The sequence below is a fragment of the Pan troglodytes genome, chromosome 11, assembly GCF_028858775.2.
Source record: "Pan troglodytes isolate AG18354 chromosome 11, NHGRI_mPanTro3-v2.0_pri, whole genome shotgun sequence".
In the NCBI taxonomy this organism is placed as follows: Eukaryota; Metazoa; Chordata; class Mammalia; order Primates; family Hominidae; genus Pan; species Pan troglodytes.
In genome coordinates, this window is record NC_072409.2 from 717,998 (window position 1) to 742,096 (window position 24,099).

Sequence of the window (24,099 nt, forward strand, 5' to 3'; positions counted from 1 at the left end):
CTGTGGCAGGAGGGTCACTTGAGCCCAGGAGGTCAAGGCTTCAGTGAGCTATGATTGCACCACTGCACTCCAGCCTGGGTGATAGGTCTCATTAAAAAAAATTAAAAAAAAAAAATGAGCAAACTGAATCCAGCTCCGCACCCCCCAACAACAAAACAAAATTGGTGAGGAGGATTAAACCATGAACAAGTGGAATTTAACCCCAGAAATGCAAGGTTGGCTTAATAGCTAAAAATGAATTAATATGCCAAATATCAATAGAACAAAATAAAGGACAAAACCACACAAGCATCTCATTAGACAGGAAAAAATGAACACCCCTTCATGGTCAAAACACTTAGCAAATGGTTTGCTAAGAAAAGAAAACTTCCTCAATCTAACATAGGGCATCTATGAAAAACTACAGCTAACATCACACTTAAAGGTGAAACCCGGGAAGCTCTCTCCCTAAGATCAGAAACCAGACAAGGATGTCCAGTCTTGCCACTTCTATTCAACCCTGTACTGGAGATTCGAAGTAGGGCCATAAGGAAGAAACAGAAATAAAAAGAATGCAGATTGGAATGGAAGAAACCAAATGAGCCCTAAAGATGACACAAGCTTTTATACAGAAATTCCCAAGGAAGTTTAAATCATTAGAACTAATAAACGAGTTTAGCAAGGTTATAGGATATAAGATAAATATGCAAAAATCAATTTTTTTTTTTTTTACTTTTTTTATTTTTTGAGATGGAGTCTCGCTCTGTCACCCAGGCTGGAGTGCAATGGCATGATCTCTGCCCACTGCAAGCTCTGCCTCCTGGGTTCAAGTGATTCTCCTGCCTCAGCCTCATGAGTAGCTGGGATTATAGGTGCGAGCCACCACGTCCCGCTAATTTTTGTATTTTTAGTAGAGATGGGGTTTCACCACGTTGGCCAGGCTGCTCTTGAACTCCTGACCTCAGGTGATCTGCCCACCTTGGCCTCCCAAAGTGCTGGGATTACAGGCATGAGCCAGTGTGCCCAGCCAATCACTTGTATTTCTATACAGTATCAATGATCAAAATGAAAAAGAATTTTTAAAACAATTCTATTTAAAATAGCATCAAAAAATATAATACTTAGGGGCCAGGCACAGTGGTTCACGCCTGTAATCCCAGCACTTTGGGAGGCCAAGGCGGGTGGATCATGAGGTCAGGAGATGGAGACCATCCTGGCTAACATGGTGAAACCCCGTCTCTACTAAAAATACAAAAAAAATTAGCCGGGCATGGTGGCGGGTGCCTGTATTCCCAGCTACTCGTGAGGCTGAGGCAGAAGAATGGCGTGAACCCGGGAAGCGGAGCTTGCAGTGAGCCGAGATCGTGCCACTGCACTCCAGCCCAGGTGACAGAGCAAGACTCCATCTCAAAAAAAAAAAAAAAAAAAAATTAGCGTGGTGTGGTGGCTCACACCTGTGGTCCCAGCTACTTGGGAGGCTGAGGTGGTAGGATTGCCTGAGCCCAGGGAGATGGAGGCTAGAGTAAGCCATGATCACACTCCAGCCTGGATTACAGAGGGAGACCCTGTCTAAAAAGAAAATCTTACAATAAACCCTCACATTTAAAGCCAACTGATTTTCAACGAGGGTGCAAGAACAATTCAATGAGGGAAGAAAGGTCTTTTTCATAAATGTTGCTGGGACAACTGATTATCAACTTGCAAAATAATAAACTGGGACCCCTACTTCAAATCATATACAAAAATTAACTCAAAATTGATCGAAAACCTAAATAAAAGAGATAAAACTATAAAACTCCAAGAAAAAATAAATGTAAATGTTTGTGACCTTCTATTAAGTAATGGTAAGTTCTTAGGTGTTAGACCAAAAGCACCAGCAACTAAAAGGAGAAAAAAAACAGGTAAGTCGGACTTCACCAAAATTGAAAACATTTATACTTCAAAGGACACCATCAAGAAAGGGGAGAGACAAGCCACAGACTGGAAGAAAATATTTGCAAATCCCATGGCTGATAAGGGACTTCTGCTTATATAAAGAACACTGAAAACTCAACAATAAAAATCAATCCAATTTGAAATCACAGGAGAAGAGATATTTCTCCAAAGAAGCTCTAAAGATGGCCAGTAAGCACACGAAATGATGCTCAACATCACTGGCCGTCAGGAAAATGCAAACCAAAACCACAATGAGATGCCACTTCCCACCCGCCAGGACAGCCACAGACACTAAGAAATGGTGGCGAGGACGTGGAGAACCTGGAGCCCTCTGCAACTGCTGCAGGGAAAGCAAGATGGGGCAGCCACCGTGGGGGTCCAGCAGTTCCCCCAGGGTGGAGAGGCCGTGGCTCAGCGGCAGTGTGTAAGGGAACAGGGCACAGGCAAAGCCTAAAGGGTAATGGAATAACCTGGGGCTTGTGGCATCTGGTGTCACGTAGGAAACAAGTTCCACTAGGAAGGTCAAAGGAGGGGTGACCAGGGAGAGAAGGGGGAAGAGCCGGAGGACACTGGAGCCAACAGAAGAAACAGTTCAAAGACACAGAAAGGACGGCAACAGGAAGGGGCCAAAGTACAGGAAGAAAACACCCAGTCAGGCTGCAGGAGGTGGATGGCGCAGGAGGTGGGGGCAACCCTGGAGGGCCGGCTAGGGGTAGCGGCAGAGGTGGGCAGCGGTCACCACAGTGCACAGCCAGTGGGTGGACGAGCACCCACAGGCACAGCGAGGCCATCTAGGGTGAAAGGAGAACACGGCAGGGGCCACAGCCCACAGTCCATGAGGAGCCAGGCCTTGCGCGCTGTCTGGAGAGGAGCAGGCTCCAGCTGGGAGAGCCTTAGGCAAGTCCAGTGTCTGAGCTGCTCCCACGGCTGCCACCCTTATGGGTCCAGCCAGAACACCACTCTCCCTTCACTGTGGAGCACAGCACAGCTCGTCTGGCGCCACCTGCCCTCATTTCCTGGGGGCGCTCTTGGTGGTGCAGGCTCTCCAAGAACATCCGAACCCTGAACTCATGTGTGCGCCACGCCTTACAGAGGGGTGCAGCCCCGCCGACTCCCCTCGCCCCAACTCCCCTCACCCTGCCTCTCTGCAGACACTTGCTTCCACACCACTCCCTCCACCTCCTGGTAACCACTGCTGTTCTCCAAGTGTCTGCCATAAAATTGGAGTCATGCAGCTTGTGGCCCTTTGGGTCTGGCCTCCTTCACTTAACAAACCGTACAAAAGCTTCATCCATGGTGCGGCGTCAGTCATGCTGTGTGCTCTTCTGGGCTGCTGACCGCTGTCCCACTGTGTGGATGTACCACGATCTGTTTATCCAGTTCCTTATCAACTGAGGACACCGGAGTGTCTCCGGTTTTCGGCGACGTGACAATGCTGCTATAAACATTTGTGTGGCCACTCACTTTTAATTTTCTGGGTGTACTTTAAGACAAGGATATACAGGATTTTTGCTTTTCATACTTTGACAAATGTGTTCCTTCTCTGGCAGAGCTTTTGTGTATGTCTGTGCAACTGTGCTATTTAGGAATGGGATAGATTAGAAACTATACCATAAACCTAGGTAAAGCAAAGAAAGTCAGAAGACGGGGACTAATAAGAGAGGAAGAGCAGCAGGTTTTCTAGTCTGGAGGGAGGCGCTGCTCCTGTCCCTCGGTGCACACCGCCCTCACCTTCTCCCAGCAGCTCGGTTTTCACACAGCAATCCTGCTGAGGCTCCCCCCTCGCCGGAACTGCCTGTTAGAGAGAAACAACAGCCGTCAGCCGGGTTCAGTGGGAGGCCGCTTTTCCAAATGGACATCATTTGGAAAAAGTCAAAAAATCGTAGTTACAACATTCACCATGAGCTGCTGGACAGTCAGATTTACTCCTGCCAGCTGGTTACAGTTGCCTCCAGGAGAAGAACTGGCATTCAGAACACAGTCCAAGGAAACTTCTCCTGTATTTCTATTTTTGAAGACAGTTTCTTAACAATAAGAACGCATTCATGTATCATTTATACAATTAGATATCTGAAATCTTTGGGCTCTGTTACAGGAGTGTTACAATTTATTTCAAAATGCATTCTACTGCTGACAGTAATTCATATATTTCAAATGTCTAACCTCCTACAAAAAATTATAGAAATAGATAAATCAAGAAAATTCAATAAGGAACTTAAATCACTAAATCTTTGAGATTAAGCATCTATAGAGGTATGTATTATACAAGGCCTCTTACAATTTTTTTGTTGAGACAGAGTTCACTCTCTCGCCCAGGCTGGAGTACAGTGGCGCGATCTCGGCTCACTGCAACCTCTGCTTCCACAGTTCAAGCGATTCTCAGGCCTCACCCACCTGAGTAGCTGGGACTACAGGTGCACACCACCACACCCAGCTGCTTTTTGTGTTTTCAATAGAGATGGGGGTTTCACCATGTTGGCCAGGCTGGTCTCAAACTCCTGGCCTCAAGTGATCCGCCCGCCTCAGCCTCCCAAAGTGCTGGGATTAGAGGTGTGAGCCACTGCACTTGGGTGGCACTTGGACAGAATTTTTTTTTTTTTTTTTACACAAAAATCCTTGCCTTCAAGAAGCTTAGAGTCTGGTTGGAGAAGTGAACATAAACACATAAAACACTCCTAGCCAGTCCTCTCCCGACGCAGCAGCAGGACCATGGAGTCCATAAGGAGGCAGCAGGGAGTCTGCAAATGCCCCACCCACAGCTGGGGGCCGGGGAAGAGGGCTGCTGACCACTCTGGGCAGTTGGAGATGCCAGACTGCAAGTGGGAGCTGTCAGGCTGACACCCACACCTGGTGATGTGATACTGGAGAAAGCCCTCTGGTGAGGCCACTGGAAGCTGGAAGTGGGCAGGAAGCCTCCGGGTCAGAGTGATAAAATAGGAACAACTGAGGGAGGCACACTTGGTGCTCCGAGTCCACAACCAGAAGAGGAGAGGCACAGACCTGCCCGAGGTCACTAGGAGCAGCCAGTCAGACAGCTGCAGGAGGCCAGCCACGCACTGATTCCATCTTTAATTGACTATCAACAGGTAAGAAGTATAAGAGGCTGCAAAAACCCGGGTGTCCAGCGTCTGGATGAGAAAACGTGTCAACAATGGGGCCTCTCAACAGAACCCCTCCTCCCCACAAAGCAGACGCCAGGCCAGCCCCTACCTGAGCCCGGATGTGCCTACTGCTTTCCAGGGCTCACATCCATATGGTCTCGCTGCCTTCTGGGCTGACTTGGTAACACCGGACCTAACTGCATCACCCTCCCCAGGAGCTGGTCTTAGCAACTGTGCACAGCCCACCCCACCACGGTAAGGCAGGGGGGCCCAGGTTTCCACCTCCCACCCCCTGATCTCCCACTGCCAAGCCAGGGCCAGCAGCCCAGCGGCTCATGGCCAGCCCTCAAACATGCAGAGCACGCTACCTTTCCTGGTCCATCACAGCTGTACGCCAGCCAGCTCAGCCTGCACCCTTCACACCTACCCCCCAACAGGAGCTCTCCGGGGTCCCTGCAATCCTTCCAGGAGTCCAGGAGGTCAAAACTATTTTCATGGTAATACTAGGACCTCAACTGCCTTTTTCACTGTGCTGATATTTGCACAGACGGTGCCCAAGCGGTGGTGTCAGCCCCTTAGCATCGACCAGGTCAGGACACCGAAGTGTACTCCAGCAACTGAACTCTTGACCAGCAGGCACTTGGGGGGCTCGCCTGAGAGTGCCCTGGATGAGGCAGTGAGATGATGGCCTGCGAGCACAGCTCTCCAGCGTTCCACATCAGAGGAAGGGGGCAGGCAGCAGGCCAGGTGCAGTGGCTGCGTGGAACCCGAAGCTTTCCTCACTCACAGAGCATCTTCACTTAAAAGAACAACTGGCAAAATGTATGCCACTCAGACCTGGACATGCCACTCAGGCCTGGACATGCCACTCAGGCCTGGACATGCCACTCAGACCTGGACATGCCACTCAGACCTGGACATGCCACTCAGGCCTGGACATGCCACTCAGACCTGGACATGCCACTCAGGCCTGGACATGCCACTCAGGCCTGGACATGCCACTCAGGCCTGGACATGCCACTCAGGCCTGGACATGCCACTCAGTCAGACCTGGACATCTGGCAGACATTTCCACAAAACAGAGTGAGCCTCAAAGAAAACAACCAGTAGTATTTGTTGGCAATGTTAAAACTCTACCTTTTGAATTTTCGAAACACATGTAAATGTGTATCTGTCCCTATGAGCTTGAAAGTTTCTCCATATTTATGACTTTTCTTATTACATGAGCGGTATCATTAGTGACTATGATTTTTGATACCATATAATAAAATGTGTCAATATGGGGAAGATCTTCCTAACAAGGTGAGCCGACACTCCCCAAATGCCCAGTGCCTAATATTCAAAATCACGCATGGGCCAAAGATGCATCCAAGATGGGCTTTAATGTCACAGAGGAAGAAGGTCATTGGCACAGTTTCACCTTGTTGAGTTTTCGTGTCATATCAAAGCAGAATAGCTGCAATTATCTGAAAAGATATCAAAATACTTCCCCCTTGCCAACCACATGTCTATGGGAGACCAGATTTTCTTCAGACAGTATCACCTCAGGCTGGGTGCAGAAGCCAATCTGCAAATCCAGCTGACTCTTCGATTAGCCAGACATGACAGAGATGGACCAACATGGAAAACAATGCCATTCAACTGAGTTTTTTTCATTCAGAAAAAGTACTTTTCACAGAAACTGCTGTATTCCCTAACATGTAAATAAAATGTTACATGTTTACTTTTATTATTTTTTAAAAATGTGATTTTTAACTTTTCAGTTTTCATTTCTTTTACAGTAACTATCATTAGATACAACCCAATAAACAAGAGCCCTCTGGGGTCCTCAATACTTTTAAGAGCAGGGCCTTGAGGCACACCAAAGACACCCTGCCTGCTACGGCACAGCTCTGCCGACAAGGTCTCCTGGCCTGAGATGAGCCGGGGTGGAGCATGGCAGGGCAGACCTTGTGAGGCTGCCGGGGTCTACAGGCATTTTTGGGCACCAGCTGTGCCCCTCACATGCTGTCCCCTCCTGGAGGCACCCGCCAAACCCCACTCCATCTCACAGTCCTCATCACTACCACCAGCCACAAATCCTACCCACGAAATTAAGTTTTGTAATCTTTTGAAAAAATGTTTAAGAATGCTATGTAACACACTACCGAATAATGTCTAGAATCATCCACCATTCTGCTGTGTGTCCAATTCAACTGCACTCAGGAATCCTCTGACAAGCACTGACCAACATGCCAGGCCTCATACCAGTGTTAGGGCCAGAAACACAGCACAGACCTCTGCCTGGTCTGTAGCATCCCCAGTGCTCACTTCCATTAAGGGACAGCTGAGGACGGCCCAGGGCAGAGGCGAAAGGAAAAGGGGGCACTGGGGAGGAGGGGGGCACTGGGGAGGAGGGAGGCCCAGCAGAGGCAGATAAACCAGGCTCTGCAAGGCAGTGGCTCCGCCCTCTCCTCCAGAACCGTGGCCTCTCCTGACTTCCAGGAGGCTCGGGAAGGTTTTCTCCTAGCAAGGGATGCTGTTTCTGTAGCCCAGGGGCTGCCCCTAGGGGGCTGAAGCACCACAGGCTGGCTACGGAGACCAGCCCCCTCAAGCAGCGCTGCCAAGTCTCCTTATGGCTGATGGATTCTAGGATTTTATGAAACCTCCAGATTAAGGACAAATTAGCTTACAATACAAATGTAAATGATAGGCCAGGCGCGCTGGCTCACGCCTGTAATCTCAGCAGTTTGGGAGGCTAAGGTGAGTGGATCACCTGAGGTCAGGAGTTGGAGACCAGTCTGGCCAACATGGCGAAACCCTGTCTCTACTAAAAATATAAAAATTAGCCGGGAGTGGTGGCACATGCCTGTAATCCCAGCTACTCAGGAGGCTGAGGCAGGAGAATCACTTTAACCTGGGCGGGGGCGGAGGTTGCAGTGAGCTGAGATCACGCTGCTTCACTCCAGCCTGGGCAAAAGAGCAAAACTCCATCTCAAAAAATATATATATGTATAAAAGATAAATAATGTCTCAATAAAAAGGAGAAGCCGGGCACAGTGGCTCTCGCTTGCAATCCCACCACTTTGGGAGGCCGAGGCAGGCGGATCACTTGAGGTCAGGAGTTCGAGACCAGTCTGGCCAACATGGCAAAACCCCATCTCCACTAAAAATACAAAAATTAGTTGGGCGTGGTGGCAGGCACCTGTAATCCCAGCTACTCAGGAGGCTGAGGCAGGAGAATATCTTTAACCCGGGAGGCGGAGGTTGCAGTGAGCCGAGATCACGCCACTGCTCTCTAGCCTGGGCAACAGAGCGAGACTCCGTCTCAAAAATAAATAAGGGGAGGAAGGGCTCCTGTTCATAACAGTGACAGAAATGCTGTCTCATCTCAATCATTCAGCCTAGCACATTATTCCTTCTCCTTGATCTAAGCAAAACAAAATGAATTAGTTAAAACAAAATTGTGTTTTATGTATCCTAAATCGAGACCTTTCCACTCACAACACCCACCTAGCTGGAGGGAGCAAACTACTTGGACTCAGACCCCGCACCGCAGCAGCTCTGCCCAGTCCAGGAAGCCTAGACAAAACATTCCCGAAAAAATCATCTGCATTTCCCTCAGGAGCCCCAACCTACAACTCCCCGGGATGGTCCAGGACCCGCCAACCCCCAGGCCAGGTCGGCTCTGCATGCCCTGCCCTGCCATGGCCCCGTGTGCCTTGACTGGCAGAGCCTAGCCCCGCCCCCGATGCCCCACCCCTGGTGACGCCCCACCCCTAACCCCCCAACGCACAAGGCAGAGGAGCCCAGGCAGAAGTGAAGGGTCCAGGTCCACTCCAGGAAGAACGGCCTGGGCCTTCCCCACCTCGCAATTTGGAAGTCCAGGAGAGGGAGGCACTGCAACTCACTTTTCAGAGGTAGACAGGAGCCCCAGAGCTGTGGGGAGAGGAGGGGACCGTGGGCCTCTCTTGGTCAGTACAGGTACCAGGGCAGGGCTGGTCCAGACCTCACAGCCCCAAGACTGCCACAGCCCTCTAGGGCCATCCCCCAACCTCACAGCAACAAGAGACTGAGTGCAGTGCCTACTCCAAACCTACCCTGGGAGGACAGCCCTGACTTGGGGCTTCTCGCTCAGTCAGGAAACCCCTCCTCCCCTTCCGCGTGGGTTGCACCTGCTAACCACAGAGCCAGCCTGACCTCTGCGCCCGCACGGCAAAACACATGACCAGTCCATTTCCACCTGAGCAACAGACCTTGCGTTTTTAGTGCCACAACTTGTGCACAATGTAGAGTACACACCAGGACGGTGGGTAAAAGAACAAAACCAGTGTGTGCAAAGCATAAACAGGAAGCATGCACACATTCCAATTCTCACTCAAACACTGGCTTCAGTTCTTGCCACTTAAAAATCACATTATCTCAAGTCCAGAAAAACCCAGCTCCTTGGAAGTTCTTCTTATCCTCAGTACATCTGCCCAAACTCAAGAACACTCAGGAGATTCATGTCCAACTTCCAAACGCAAGTTAAAGGAGTTCCCAGGCCGGTGTAGTGGCTCATGCCTGTGATCCCAGCATTTTGAGAGGTCAAGGCTGGAGGACTGCTTGAGCCCAGGAGTTCAAGACCAGCCTAGACAAAACAGTGAGACCCCCATCTCTACAAACAATTTTTAAAAATTAGCTAGGAGTGGTGGCACACACCTGTAGTCCCAGCTACGTGGGAGGCTGAGGTGGGAGGCTTCCTTGAACCAAGGCTGGTTCAAGGCTTCCTTGAACCAAGGCTGGTTCAAGGCTTCCTTGAACCAAGGCTGGTTCAAGGCTTCCTTGAACCAAGGCTGGTTCAAGGCTTCCTTGAACCAAGGCTGGTTCAAGGCTTCCTTGAACCAAGGCTGGTTCAAGGCTTCCTTGAACCAAGGCTGGTTCAAGGCTTCCTTGAACCAAGGCTGGTTCAAGGCTTCCTTGAACCAAGGTTGTACCACTGCACTCCAGCCTGGGTGACAGAGGAAGACGCTGTCAAAAGAAGAAAAGAAAATGGAAAAGGAAGGGAGAGAGGGAGGGAGGGGAGGGGATAAAGAAGGGAAGGAAGGGAGGAAAGAAAGAAAAGGAAGGAAGGAACAAGGAAAGGAAAGGAGGGAGGGAGGGCGGGAGGGAGGGAGGGAAGGCAGGAGGAAGGGAAATTCCCTCCCAGAGCCTGGGATTTCCAGGAATTCTGATGCTTCTTTCAAGTAAAGGGCCTTTTAAATACAAAATCCTAAATAAAAAGATTAAAGGATCAAAGTAAAAAGAAGAGAGGATACCAAGCAGCAATAATGAAGATTCTTGCAAACTAAAGGGGAATGGGGTGAAGGACCAAGACAAATGGCCAAGGGATGACCCAAGGACACTCCTCTCGGAACAGAAATACAGAACTCATTTTAGTCCTAAAACTCTATTCTTCTTAAATACCATTAAAAAAACCAAACACTATCTTAAATGTCCATGTTTCTTAAAATTAAAACCAATAGAAAATCCTCAATCTACAACCAGGGCAAGGCCACAAGCCTCCGGTCTTGGTCCTACTTGTTTATGAGAACAAAGTGGCCCAGTCCTTCCCTCCAAGTCCTGAGCTCAGTGAGCTCCTTCCTCCCCCACATTCCCCTACAGGCTGCAGAGCTGAGGTCATATCATAACCTCACTGTTTACAGACACATAGTGATATGGTTTGGCTCTGTGTCCCCACCAAAATCTCATGTTGAACTGTAATCCCGAATATTGGGGGAGGGGCCTGATGGGAGGTAACTGGATCATGGGGGCAGATGTCCCCCTTGCTGTTTTCGTGATATATCTCACAAGATCTGGTTGTTGGAAAGTGTGTGGCACTTCCCCCTTTGCTCTCTCTTCATCCTTATGGCCAGGTAAGATGTGCTCGCTTCCCCTTTGCCCTCCCGCCATGATTGCTAAGTTTCCTGAGGCCTCCCTAGAAGCAGAAGCCTCTACAGCCCATGGAACCATGAGCTGATCAAACCTCTTTTCTTTATAAATTACCCAGAATTAGGTATATCTTTATAGCAGTGTGAGAACAGACTAATACAGAAAATTGGTACTGGAGAAGTAGGGCATTGCTATAAAGATACCTGAAAATGTGGAAGCAGCTTTGGAAATGGGTAATGGGCCGAAGTTTGAACAGGTTAAAGGGCTAAGAAGAAGAAAGGAAGATGAACTTCCTAGAGGCTTTTTGAATGGTTTTGACCAAAATGCTGACAGTGATATGGACAATGAAGTCCAAGCTGAGGAGGTCTCAGATGGAGATGAGGAACCCATTGGGAATTGGAGTAAAAGTCACTCTTGCTATGCTTTAGCAAAGAGACAGGCGGCACTGTGTCCCTGCTCTAAGGATCTGTGGAACTTTGAACTTGAGAGAGATGATTTAGGGTATGTGGTGGAAGAAATTCCTAAGTAGCAAAGCAGTCAAGATGTGGCCTGGCTGCTTCTAACAGCATACACTCACATGCATGCACGAAGAGAGTATCTGAAACTGGAACTCATATTTAAAAGGGAAGCAGAGCATAAAAGTTTGGAAATTTTGCAGCCTGACCATGTGGTAGGAAAAAAAGCACATTTTTCAGGGAAGGGGTTCAAGCCAGCTACAGAAATTTGCATGAGGAGCTGAATGCTAATAGCCAAGACAATGGGGAAAATGCCTCAGACACCTTTGCAGCAGCCCCTCCCATCACAGGCCTGGAGGCCTAGGAAGGAAGAATGGTTTTGTGGGCCAGACCCAGGGCCTTGCTGCTCTGTGCAACCTCAGTACATGGTGTCCGGCATCACAGCCACTCCAGCTCCAGTGGTGGCTGAAAGGGCCCCAGATACATCTCAGGACACTGACCCAAAGGGTGCAAGCTGGCAGCTACCAAGGCTTCTACATGGTGTTAACCCAGCAGGTGCACACAGGGCAAGAGTTAAGGCTTGGGAGCCTCCGCCTAGATTTCACAGGATGTATGGATATCATCCATACATCTGTGGTGGCGCATGCCTGTAATCCCAGCTACTCAGGAAGCTGAGGCAGGAGAATTGCTTGAATTCAGAGGATGCTGGATGTGGAGGCCAAGTATATGGAAATGTCCAGATGTCCAGACAGAAGCTTGCTGCAGGGGCAAAGCCCCCACGGAGAGCCTCTACTAGGGCAGTGTGGATGGGAAATGTGGGACTGGAGCCCCACATAGAGTCTCCACTGGGGCACTGCCTAGTGGAGCTGTGAGAAGAGGACCACTGCCCTCCAGACCCCAGAATGGTAGATCCATCTACGGCTTGTACCACACACCTAGAAAAGCAGCAGGCACTCAACGCCAGCCCATGAAAGCAGCTGCAGGAGCTGTACCCTGAAGAGCCACAGAGGCAGAGCTGCCCAAGGCCTTGGGAGCCCACCTCTTCCACCAGTGTGGCCTGGAAGTGAGGCATGGAGTCAAAGATGATTATTGTGGAACTCAGACTGCCCTGCTGGGTTTCAGACTTACATGGAGCCTGTAGCCCCTTTGTTTTGGTCAATTTTTCCCTTTTGGAACAGAAGCATTTACCCAATGCCTGTATTACTATTGTTTCTTGGAAGTAAGCTTTTTATTTTACAGGCTGATAGGCAGAAGGGACTTACCTTGTCTCAGATAAGACTTTGGACTTTTGAGTTAAGGCTGGAATGAGTTAAGACTTTGGGAAATTGCTGGAAGGCATATTTGTGTTTTGAAATGTGAGAAGGACTCAGCACTTTGGGAGGCCGAGGTGGGTGGATCATGAGGTCAGGAGTTTGAGACCAGCCTGACCAACATGGTGAAACCCTGTCTCTATTAAAAATACAAATATTAGGCTGGGCGCATTGGCTCACATCTGTAATCTCAGCACTTTGGGAGGCTGAGGCGAGTGGATCACCTGAGGTCAGAAGTTCGAGACCAGCCTGGCCAACATGGTGAAACCCCGTTTCTACTAAAAATACAAAAATTAAATGGACATGGTGGCGGGCACCTGTAATCCCAGCTACTTGAGAAGCTCAGGCAGGAGAATCACTTGAACCCAGGAAGCAGAGGTTGCAGTGAGCTGAGATCGCACCATTGCACTCCAGCCTGGGCAACAAAAGCAAAACTCCGTCTCAAAAAAAAAAAAAAATTAACCAGGCATGGTGGCGCGTGCCTGTAATCCCAGCTATTCAGGAGGCTGAGGGAGGAGAATTGCTTGAACCTGGGAGGTGGAGGTTGCAGTGAGCTGAGATCACACCATTGCACTCCAGACTGGGCAACAAGAGCAAAACTCCATCTCAAAAAAAAAAAAAAAAAAATTAGCCAGGCATGGTGGCGCCCACCTGTAATCCCAGCTACTCAAGAGGCTGAGGCAGGAGAATTGCTCAAACCCGGGAGGCAGAGGTTGCAGTGAGCCAAGATCACACCATTGCACTCCAGCCTGGGCGACAAGAGCAAAACTGCATGTCAAAATAAAATAAAATAAAATAAAAATTAGCCAGGTGTGGTGGCGCATGCCTGCAATCCCAGCTACTCAGGAAGCTGAGGCAGGAGAATCGCTAGAGCCTGGGGGACAGAGGTTGCAGTGAGCTGAGATCGCGTCATTGCACTCCAGCCTAGGTGACAGAGTGAGACTCTGTCTCAAAAAAAAAACAAGAAAAAAAAAAAAGAAATGTGAAAAGGACATGAGATTTGGGAGGGATCCGGGGCAAAATGATATGGTTTGCTCTGTGTCCCCACCCAAATCTCATGTTTAACTGTAATCCTCAATGTTGGGGGAGGGACCTGGTAGGAGCTGACTGGATCATGGGGGCGGACGTCCCCCTTGCTGTTCTCATGATAATGAGTGAGTTCTCATGAGACCTGGTTGTTGGAAAGTGTGCAGCACTTCCCCCTTCATGCTTTCTCTCTCCTGCCAGCCATGTGAAAATATGCCTGCTTCTCCTAGGCCTTCCGCCATGATTTTAAGTTGCTTGAGGCTTCCCCAGAAGCAGAAACCTATACAGCCTGCCCACAGAACCATGAACCGATTAAACCTCTTTTCCTTATAAATTACCCAGCCTCAAGTATGTCTTTATAGCAGTGTGAGAACGAGCCAATACACCCAGAAACCTGGCATTTTTGATAGTAAAACAAGAGCTACAATTTGTCACTGACCTATCCAGATTCTCATCAATGTCACAGCCTGTAATAAAACCTCAATTAGAACAGTACCTAAGCATCAAGGGCTGAATGCTATGGTAGGGAGGGTGGGGTGGCATGGCAGGGGTGCAAAATCTACCCAATCCATGATCAAAATGGGTCACAACAGCAACAAATCAAACCTTTTGAGAAAGGAGAACAGCGGACTAATGAGGCCCACCTCAGCACACATTTGACGTGCTTGAGCTGGACTCCACCATCCTTCTAGAAAACAACATTGTCTTCTTCCGAATGCCCACTTTAATATATTGTCTAAGGCACTGATGTGGCTGGAGAAAAAAGGATTATTTCCCACTTCGTGAAGTTTTTTCCTTAAATGTTAATTGGTGGGTTCAGATAGACACAAAAACTTAAGGGGAAAAAAGTTCCCCAGATAGTGAAGTAGAACTCAGACCCCATGCTGCACGTGCTGCACGTGGAGGCCAAGTACACAAGCAGCTCCCGGGGAGGTGGGCACTACAGGCTGTCATGACATGAGACACCCAGTTACATTCACAGCTCAGAAAATATCCAAAGGGGATAGAGGGATAGGAGAAATACTCACATGTCAAGTCCATAAAATAAATGTATTTTATAGGTAAATATTGGTGTGTAGCTATATTCATGCCAGTGACCTCACAAATTCTCTTTAGCAACACAGGACAGAAGACAGTAACCTCTTTATTCCACATGATGATATACGTTTACGTAACTGAAATGTTCTTCATGATTAAAATAAAAAGCTTCAAGTTTTTACAACACTACCACTTTATTTGTATGTCTCTTCCTCTAAATGTAATCATAAAATAAGCATGCAATAATCACAACTTAACATAATCTGTAGGAAAAACAAAGGCAGCATATACATATTTGCTTGTTCATTCATTTTTAGAAACAGGGTCTTGTTCTGTCACCCAGGCTGGAGTGCAGTGGTGCAACCACAGCTCACTGCAACCTCCAACTCCTGGGCTCAAGAGATCCTCCCACTTAGGCCTTCCATAGGTGGGACTACAGGCATGTACCACTGTGCCAGGCCAATATTTTCTTTTTCTCTTTTTTTTTTTTGAGACAGAGTCTTGCTCTGTCGCCCAGGCTGGAGTGCAGTGGCGCGATCTCGACTCACTATAACCTCCGCCTCCTGGGCTCAAGCGATTCTCTTGCCTCAGCCTCCCAAGTAGCTGGGATTATAGGCCCACGGCAATTAGAGCCTGGCTAATTTTTGTATTTTTAGTAGAGACGGGGTTTCATCACATTAGCCAGACTGGTCTCAAACTCCTGACCTCGAGTGATCTGCCCACTTCGGCCTCCCAAAGTGCTGGGATTACAGGTGTGAGCCACCGTGCCTGGCCCAACATTTTTAACTGAATTAATTTCCTTCTTGTGGCTGACAGGACAACATTATTTTTCATCTACAAGTAGACACCTCTCCATTGTCATTTAATACGAAATGACCATGCATCCAATATAATGTGTCATAATAGTTAACCTTAACTTTACTACATTAGATGTTAGATGCTTTTTTAAAAGACAATTTCTATTATACATACAGTATAAATTATTAAACTTTTGTGAAGAGCTCAGCATCACCTTTCCAGAGAAGACGGCAGCGCGCCTTCAGGGTTCAAATGCCTGCTCCTGTGGAGCCTCCTCAGCCGCACCTGCACCAGCAGCCCACCTAAGAGATGAGGCACCATCCCCCACAGGCGAAGAATAGGGCACACCCTGCACCCTGCAGGTGAGGTTCCCAGTGCGTGGCCTCCTGCCCCATCAATTTCTACCAAACTACTGACTTTTTTTTTTTAAATAAACAATGTATAGTGGGGGAAAGATCATAGAAACTGAGACACTGCCCTTTATAAGATCCCTAAAATTCAAAGACAAATAAGGACTAGACATATTTTGGATAATCTCTGTTAAAATTATTCAAAGACAAGCCCATAAAAATATTTAAATAATTTTATAAATTTAAATTTTAAAGAGATAGGAAAAAGAACCAACGGAACTGTGTTGACTGCGACACTGGCCACTGGTATGTCATGAAGAAAAGACTCAATGGTTTCATGGCTGCTGGTAAACCTAGGCCCTGCCTGACCCTGAAACAGACTGAGGGTGCACCTAAGGTTCCAGGCTGGCAGGAAGGACCCCTGCCCATCTGCATCTGGGCCCTGGGGATAGCCAGCCACCTCCCTGCCCACTCTACCTTTGAACAACCTGGCAACCTGCTCACTAGCTTTAAAAATCCTTTCAGCGATACCTGGTGTTAGGCAGCTTCAATGGTCTTCCAGAGACTTTCTCACCCACTAAAGAGATGACACCTGATCCTTCATGTTTACCAAAGACAGAGCAAACGATGGCATTTTACAATCTGCCCAGTCAATACCACCATGAGGTGAAGATTAATAAGGTAGTTTACCATGTCTACAATAATACATCTACATCACAGTTACCTCAGAAGTGATCATTTCTTTTCCTAGTCAAAGTGTGGAGTTTCCACGGCAATCCCTGCTTTTCTACAACATGCTGGATAAGACAAAATGCGTCCACGTTTTGTCGACAAACCAGTAATAATGATCATCCTCAGTGCTTGTGACAGTGGCCTCCGTTTCCACACTGTGTTTCTGCATGCTACCAGGAGGCTGGAGTGAAAGCCAGGGAGTGAGGCCTCCGCGAGCCACGCCGCCCTCACACGCTGCCCTCACAACAGTGCCATCCTCCCTTTGGACCAGAATATGCAATCACATTTTACTCAAAAAGTCAAACTACAAAAAAGGAGCTGTATGGATAGAATCATCTGAACGGAAAACTTAACGGGGAGAAAATATAATCATCTTATCTCAGGGTTCTTTTGCTCATTTTTCCAGAAAGCTTTGTTCTTTTCTTAGACTAAACAAATTACTGAAGACTTCTTGTAATTTGGCTTTATTTTACAAGGATGCAAGAATAAAAACTACTTTGGAAATGAATATTCTATCAACATATTCACTCTAACTTACCAAATATAATATAAATGATCCAAAGGAAAAATTTCTAATCTCAACAGTAAGATTTTAACCACAAAAAGTGTCCTCTACATGAGGCTAAAAGAAAAATCTTTAAAGTTACCAGAAATTTAAAACCACTTCAAAAAAATCTTCAAACAGTATGCTAGGTAAACTGTATGACCCTGTGTGCAGTGAGCACAAGGCCAGGCCGGCCGATCCCAGTGGGCAGAGCAGGATCTCCCTCAGGGCAAATGAGCTCCAGGAGTGCCTGCCCTGGAACCAGAGACCCCCACAGAAACATGGAGGTCAAGTGCTAAAACAATCAGGCACATGGATCTCAAACTCTGCACTGGTTTTGTTTGTTTGTTTTGAAACAGACAAACTCTGTCATCCAGGCTGGCGTGCAGTGGCACCATCTCGGCTCACTACAACCTCTGCCTCCCAGGTTCACATGATTCTCCTGCCTCAGCCTCCCAAGTAGCTGGGATTACAAGTGCATGCCAACATGCCCAGCTAATTTTTGCACTTTTAGTAGAGACAGGGTTTTACCACATTGGCCGGGCTGGTCTCTAACTCCTGACCTCAAGCGATCCGCCCGCCTCAGCCTCCCAGAGTGCTGGGATCACAGGCGTGAGCCCCCACGCCCAGTCTCTGCACTGTTTTCACAGGGCCAGCTCTGTGGTCTGCTCTGGGGTCCTGTGCCTCTGGGTCAGAGGCACCAGAAGGCACAACTACAAGTGAGAAGCACACAAGCTCAGGAGGAAAGGAAGGAAGACGCAGGCATGCTCCCCTGGAACTGACCTGGTATTCTTCCCAGCATGGCCTCTACACACTTCCACCTTGCCATTTGTGTTTTGGGAGGGGTGTGTCAACTTTCACATATTACCTACCCGAGCTTTGAAGATACCCCCATGACGGCAAGACATGAAGAAAATGGAAGGAAAAACCCTTGTGCGGTCTCTTTAAACTTATCTTCGTGATTCTACAGTTGAACTTGATGTTTGCCTTTCACAACCTGGGGGAGACTATTAGAAGGAAGGTCCTTCTCCCCCTCTAGAAAATACATTGGTCCACCAGACTATCCTACACGCTGTCAACATTTAAAAACGTCATTTCACAACAACCAACACAAAAGACTGCCTTCTCTACCTAACAGTGGAGATTTTTTTTTTATTCTAGTCAAAGTAAGAAAAATGTCACATTCCAATCTGCCATTTGCTCCCTTCTGCTTTAGGAAAGCCCAGGATCTGGAAGAGAGACTTGTCTTCTCCTTGGGAACTGTAACAGCAGCAAGAAGGAACTTTAAATGCCAAACGGCTTCTCCAAGATGGGAAGCAACTTCGGTCCAGGAAACTCGTGAGATGAAGAGCACTCTCTACCCGCCCCCTAATTTTAAACCATTTTCCACATACCAATTTCACCAGCTAATTATCGAAAGGGGTGGAGAGAAAAAGAATGAATCCTTTCAATATCTGAGAGATTTTCTTTTCCCTCTTTTGTCTTTTTGTTTTTTCCCTTGGCAGAAAAAGGAGAGTTGGTTCCTAAATTTGGAAAAAACAATTAATATCCAAAGTAGCCCCAGAAATTACATTTAAGGGATTTTAAAATATCAGAACAGATTCCCTTTCCATCTGCTGCTTAACCCTTGATTGAGCCTCTCTGCAAAGAAAGACAATCAAAGGTGGCCCCGTCCCTACTACTGCCTTTGTCCAATTCTTTCGGCTATGGCATTTGTCCAAAGATGGCAAAACCAGTGCAAATATCTGCCAGTCCCTCATGTGCCTCCAGCAGTACTCTGAGACTCCACCATCGAGAGGTGGGTCGGTATCCCCTCTCCTTTGCCTGGGTGGACCTGAAGTATGTGGCTGAAGTGGCAGCCCATGACACAGACGGCGGCCTCAACCCAGCTCTGCCTTGCTAGCTTGCTCTGTGCTGCCCAGCCACTGTGTGTGAGGGGCCCACGCCACCCGGGAGGCCACACGTGGGTGCCCTAGCCAAGAACCCACTAACTAGCACTGGCCACCAGATGTGGAAGGACGCAGCCCACACTAACACCACCCCCATGTTTGAGTCTTCCAGCTGAGACTCATTGACCAAAATAAAGTCATCTCCTCTGTGCCGTCTGAATTCCTGTCCCCTGAAAGGGATAACAAATGATGATTGTTGTTTCAGCCACCGAGTTTCAGGGCAGTGCAGTCCCTGGCGGGAGACAAGGAAAGCAATGCTCTTTGTCCTGCCCTTCTTCCCCTCGCCAGCAGGGGTCAGAGCAAACCCCAGCTCCAGGGCTCCGTCCATGCTCCCAGCACAGGCCCGACACACAGATCTCACAGCAATCCAAGCTCTGGGGCTCACCTGCCACCAAGGCCTAGGCTTAACGGCTGTAGTCTGTACCCTCAGGGAACTGGACCAACAGAGAAGATCAGCAAACCAGGAACGTAAGCAGTCTAAGTGCTCCTTACAGAAGAAACACGTGCCGAGGGGAGGCACACAGGGCCGGGCGGCCGGTAATCCAGGTGCCCAGGGTGTGAGCACCTGCCTGCAAAAACCCCAAAAACTCCAAATTCCCATCAGCCAAAACCTGTCTGTTTAGAGTCTTTCAGGTCCAAAACCAAAAAGTAGCCATGACCAGAACAGGTGCCTTGACATAACTGGCGAGTGTGAGGCCAGAGGGTATGTGCTCTAAGGGCAGTCAAGCTGGAGACGGCTACTTGCCGTTCTTACCGCCACTAATATGCTGATGCTCTAGTTTATCTACCATCTCCTTCGAGACCGAGAGTACAATTCTGACAATCTGGTTTACCTGCAACATCAAATTCCTGGGCCTGCCGAGCTGATGGCCTGCCTTCCAGGAGATTCGCCGGGTCAAGGGCACCCCGAGGCCTCGCGCCTGATCACCTGCTCGCCAGCCTCCTGCTAACAGCTCCTGCCTGTGTGCTGGGCGCGTCTCCACCATGGTTGGGCTGCTGACTGGCACACGGCTCAGAGCACAGCCCTGTGGAGACTTACAGCCTCTACCCGCCCAAGTGAAACTGGAAAACATCTACTCCTTCCCTGAGTTTAATATGGAGCAAATTAAGATGAAAATTCATGGAACCTATCAGAAACCACAAGGTTGCTGACCAACAAGACTGCCGACCAACGAGACTGCCTCACAGGCAGGAAGAAGGGCACGGAGCCGGCCTCAGCTGTGCGCCTCCTCCAGTCCCAGCGTCCTGCGCCACCGCATGGTGGGTATCGGCCAGTGTCCTGCGCCACTGTGTGGGGGTATCGGCCAGCGTCCAGCACCATCGCCTGGTAGGTATCGGCCAGCGTCCTGCGCCACTGTGTGGGGGTATTGGCCAGCGTCCTGCGCCACTGTGTGGGGGTATCGGCCAGCGTCCTGCACCATCGCCTGGTGGGTATCGGCCAGCGTCCTGCACCACTGCGTGGTGGGTAAGTGACAGGCAAAGCTTGATAGACTGGCTAGATTCGAATCCCAGCTCTGTCATTAATGAGATGCGTAACCTTGGTTTCTTAACCTCTCTGTGCCCCTTTCCTCTGCAGTAAAATGGGAACAACTAACTACAAAACCAGTTCAGCAGGCTATGCGGGGGCTGCAGGACCCTCAGGACTGTGGGTGATGCCTAAGTTCTGAATTGATTATCAGCTCTAATATTATTCAATATATTTAATAAATATAAAATTAAAGTGTTTAGTATCTGCCACATGGAAGACATCAATCACTGCTTGTTAGATACCCGCTAACTTGAACTGTTCAAAAACAAGTCCAGTCTCCTAAGCCCGGCCTCACTGTGCGTCTCCAACTCCACGCTGTGGCTCCGGCCCTCAGCCCATCTCCCCTACGAGTTTAACAATTAACCTGCTCTTTCCATCCACCCACTACACTTTTCCTTTCTAAAAAGTCTTATTATTGCCATGCTGAAAACCTCTGCTGTGCCCATTCGCCAAAGGGTCCAAAGCCCCCAGGTGAGGCAGGCAGAGGTGCCGTCCAGCCGATTCCAAGGACAACCCTTCTGGCCACATCCACCCTGGACTCTCAGGCTTCTGATTGTCCCTTTTTTCCAAAAGACACCCTACCACTGCCCGCACGTGTTCACCCCTCCTCAGCCGGCTCTGAAGTCAGCTCCTGCCCAGGTCTCTTCCTTGGTGCTCCCACACCCAGCAGCAACAGACACTGCGCACTGGAGCATGATGGCTTCACCAGGGCTGGAGCACGCGCCTGGGCATGGCTCACTGCCGTCCGACACACACACGCCATGCAACGTGCTCCTGACCAGCACGCAGATCATCTAGCTCCTCCCACACATGGAAGATATCAACGTCTAAAAGAGAGTTTTCTCACTTTTTATGGTTTTAAAAACCCCTTTCTAAGTAAAAAGAAAAAGTTGATGGAAAAACACCATCTGAGGCCGGGCTCGGTGGCTCACGTCTGTAATACCAGCACTTTGGGAGGCTGAGGTGGGTGGATCACCTGAGGTCAGGAGTTCGAGATCGGGCCTGGCCAACACAGCCAAACCCCGTTTCCACTAAAAATACAAACACTAGCCTGGCGCGGTGGTGCACGCCTGCAATCCCAGCTACTTGGGAGGCTGAGGCAGGAGAATTGCTTGAACCCAGGAGGCGGAGGTTGCAGTGAGCTAAGATCACACCACTGCACTCCAGCCTGGACGACAGAGTGAGGCTCCGTCTCAAAAAAAAAAAGAAAGAAAGAAAGAAAGAAAAGAAAAGAAAAAAAAGAAAAACACCATCTAGTAACGACATGCCATGTGAAATATCCACAGGTGCACGTAAACGTTCTCCATCAGCGCTGAAGGAGCCCCTTCCCCAGTGGTGTTCTGGAACCTTGCCTGATACCGGCTGGTGTTGTGTATGATTCTCATCTTATACCATTTCCAAATTCTTACACACATCACCCTTCTCATTAGTTCTGCCTGTTTTGCACTTCAATACAATCAGGAATATCCTGTGAATTTTTAGTAAACTGCACTTCATTTATATTTCAGGGAAAGAGACAATCTCAAAAGGTCCTCTATTAAAAGAGGAAGGAAATGAGAGAACCAGGGCCAGGAAACACAGGGCCCAGTCCCTGCCCAGGGGAGACAGGGCGCTTCGCATGTGGGCGGGATCCAAGAGCCAGGCAAGTGTACCAAGCACAAGAGGCCACTTCACACCCAGGAGAGACAGTCATCAAAGAGATGGACCCTTACAAGTGCTGGCAAGGACGTGGAGAAGCTGGAACCCTTGCGTGCTGCTAGTGAGAATGCAAAATGGTGCGGTTGCTATGGGAAACAGTATGGCGGTTCCTCAAAACATCAAAAATAGAATTACCATATGACCTAGCAATTGAAAGCAGGGTCTCAAAGAGATATTTACACACCATGTTCACAACAGCATTGCTTGCAATAGCCAAGGGGTGGAAGCAACCCAAGTGTCCATCAACAGACATCCACTAATGGACAAACAAAATGTAGTCCATTCATACAACAGAACATTATGGCTGGGCGCGGTGGCTCAAGCCTGTAATCTCAGCACTTTGGGAGGCTGAGGCGGGCAGATCACTTGAGCTCAGGAATTCGAGACCAGACTAGGCAACATAGAGAAACCCTGTATCTACAAAAAAAAAAAATTTTTAAGAAAAAAAATATATATTTTATATATATATATATAATTACATATATACTATTCCGCCTTAAAAAGGAAGGAAATTCAGACACATCCTATAACATAGATGAACCTTAAGGACATTATGCTATGAGAAATGAGCCAAGCACAAAAGATAAATACTGTATGGTCCACTTGTGTAAGGTCCCTAGATAGTCCAAGTCTTAGAGACAGGAAATAGAAAGGTGGGTGCCAAGAGCTGAGGGGAGGGAGGAGTGGAGACTTGGCATTTAATGGAGACAGAGTTTCAGCTTGAAATGATGAAAAAGTTCTGGAGCTGGATGGTGGTAACAGCAGCACAATATGAATATACTTAACAATACTGAGCTTTATACTTAAAAATGGTTAAGATGGTGAATTTTATGTTATGTATATGTTGTCATAATTTTAAAACATGTTTAAATGAGTCCTCTCTGTATGACCCAGCACCTTAACTTCATGGTGCTTATCTAGAAACACTCTTGGACATGTACATGTGGAAGAATATATGATGCTGTTTAAAGCAGCAGTGCAATTTGTAACAGCAACATACACAAGTGATCATCACAATGACCACCAACACGGGAATGTTTAAAGGAGAGGGCTGGGTGTGGTGGCACACGCCTGTAATCCCAGCTACTCGGGAGGCTAAGGCAGGAGAATCACTTGAACCCGGGAGGCAGAGGTTGCAGTGAGCCGAGATCGCGCCACTGCACTCCAGCCTGGGCGACACAGCGAGACTCTGTCTCAAAAAAAATAAAATAAAATAAACAAGAAACAAGATATATTCTTCGACATCTAGTCTGTAACTTTTTTTTTTTTTTTTTTTGAGACAGGGTCTCACTGTCACCCAGGCGGGAGTGCAGTGAGGCAATCACAGCTCACTGCAGAGTCTTGAACTCCTGGGCTCAAGCAATCTTCCCACTTCGGCCTCTCAAAGCGCTGGGATGACAGCATGAGCCGCTGAGCTCAGCCTCCTGCTGTCTGATTATTATGCAACAGCTCATAAAGTTGATCTCTATGTACTGACATGGAAAGAGCTCTATGAAATACTGTGAAATTGAAAAGCAAATACACAAGAGTAAGTCACCCTGCATTCCTCACTTCCAAATTCTACATGATGTCCATCGGCAAATCTAGTCTCCGCCTTCAAAATACATGAGAAATCCCATCACTTCTCACACCAGCAACACTGCCTGCCATCTGATCTCTCACAGTTTTCCCCACGTCACCTTGGGTCTTAACATAGTAAATCCCATTAAAATGTAAGTCAGATCATGCACCAGTCCTCTGTTTAAAACATTCTAGTGGCTTCCCATC

General features: G+C 48.3%; 1 protein-coding gene across 50 annotated transcripts in view; it reads right to left on the bottom strand.

The window, feature by feature from the left end:
• EHMT1 (euchromatic histone lysine methyltransferase 1) overlaps window positions 1–24,099 on the bottom strand; it is a 224,606-nt gene that overhangs the window by 127,397 nt on the left and 73,110 nt on the right. For 47 of the 50 annotated variants that reach the window (XR_010148800.1, XR_010148798.1, XR_010148801.1 and 44 more), the window contains one exon: window positions 3,646–3,709. The exons of the other annotated variants lie outside the window; for them this stretch is intronic. Coding sequence is in view for 37 of the 47 variants with exons in the window: in XM_063788053.1 (XP_063644123.1) it covers window positions 3,646–3,709 (64 nt within the window). In the remaining 10 variants the exon portion in view is untranslated. The remainder of the gene's footprint in view (window positions 1–3,645; window positions 3,710–24,099) is intronic. 50 annotated transcript variants of the gene reach the window in all.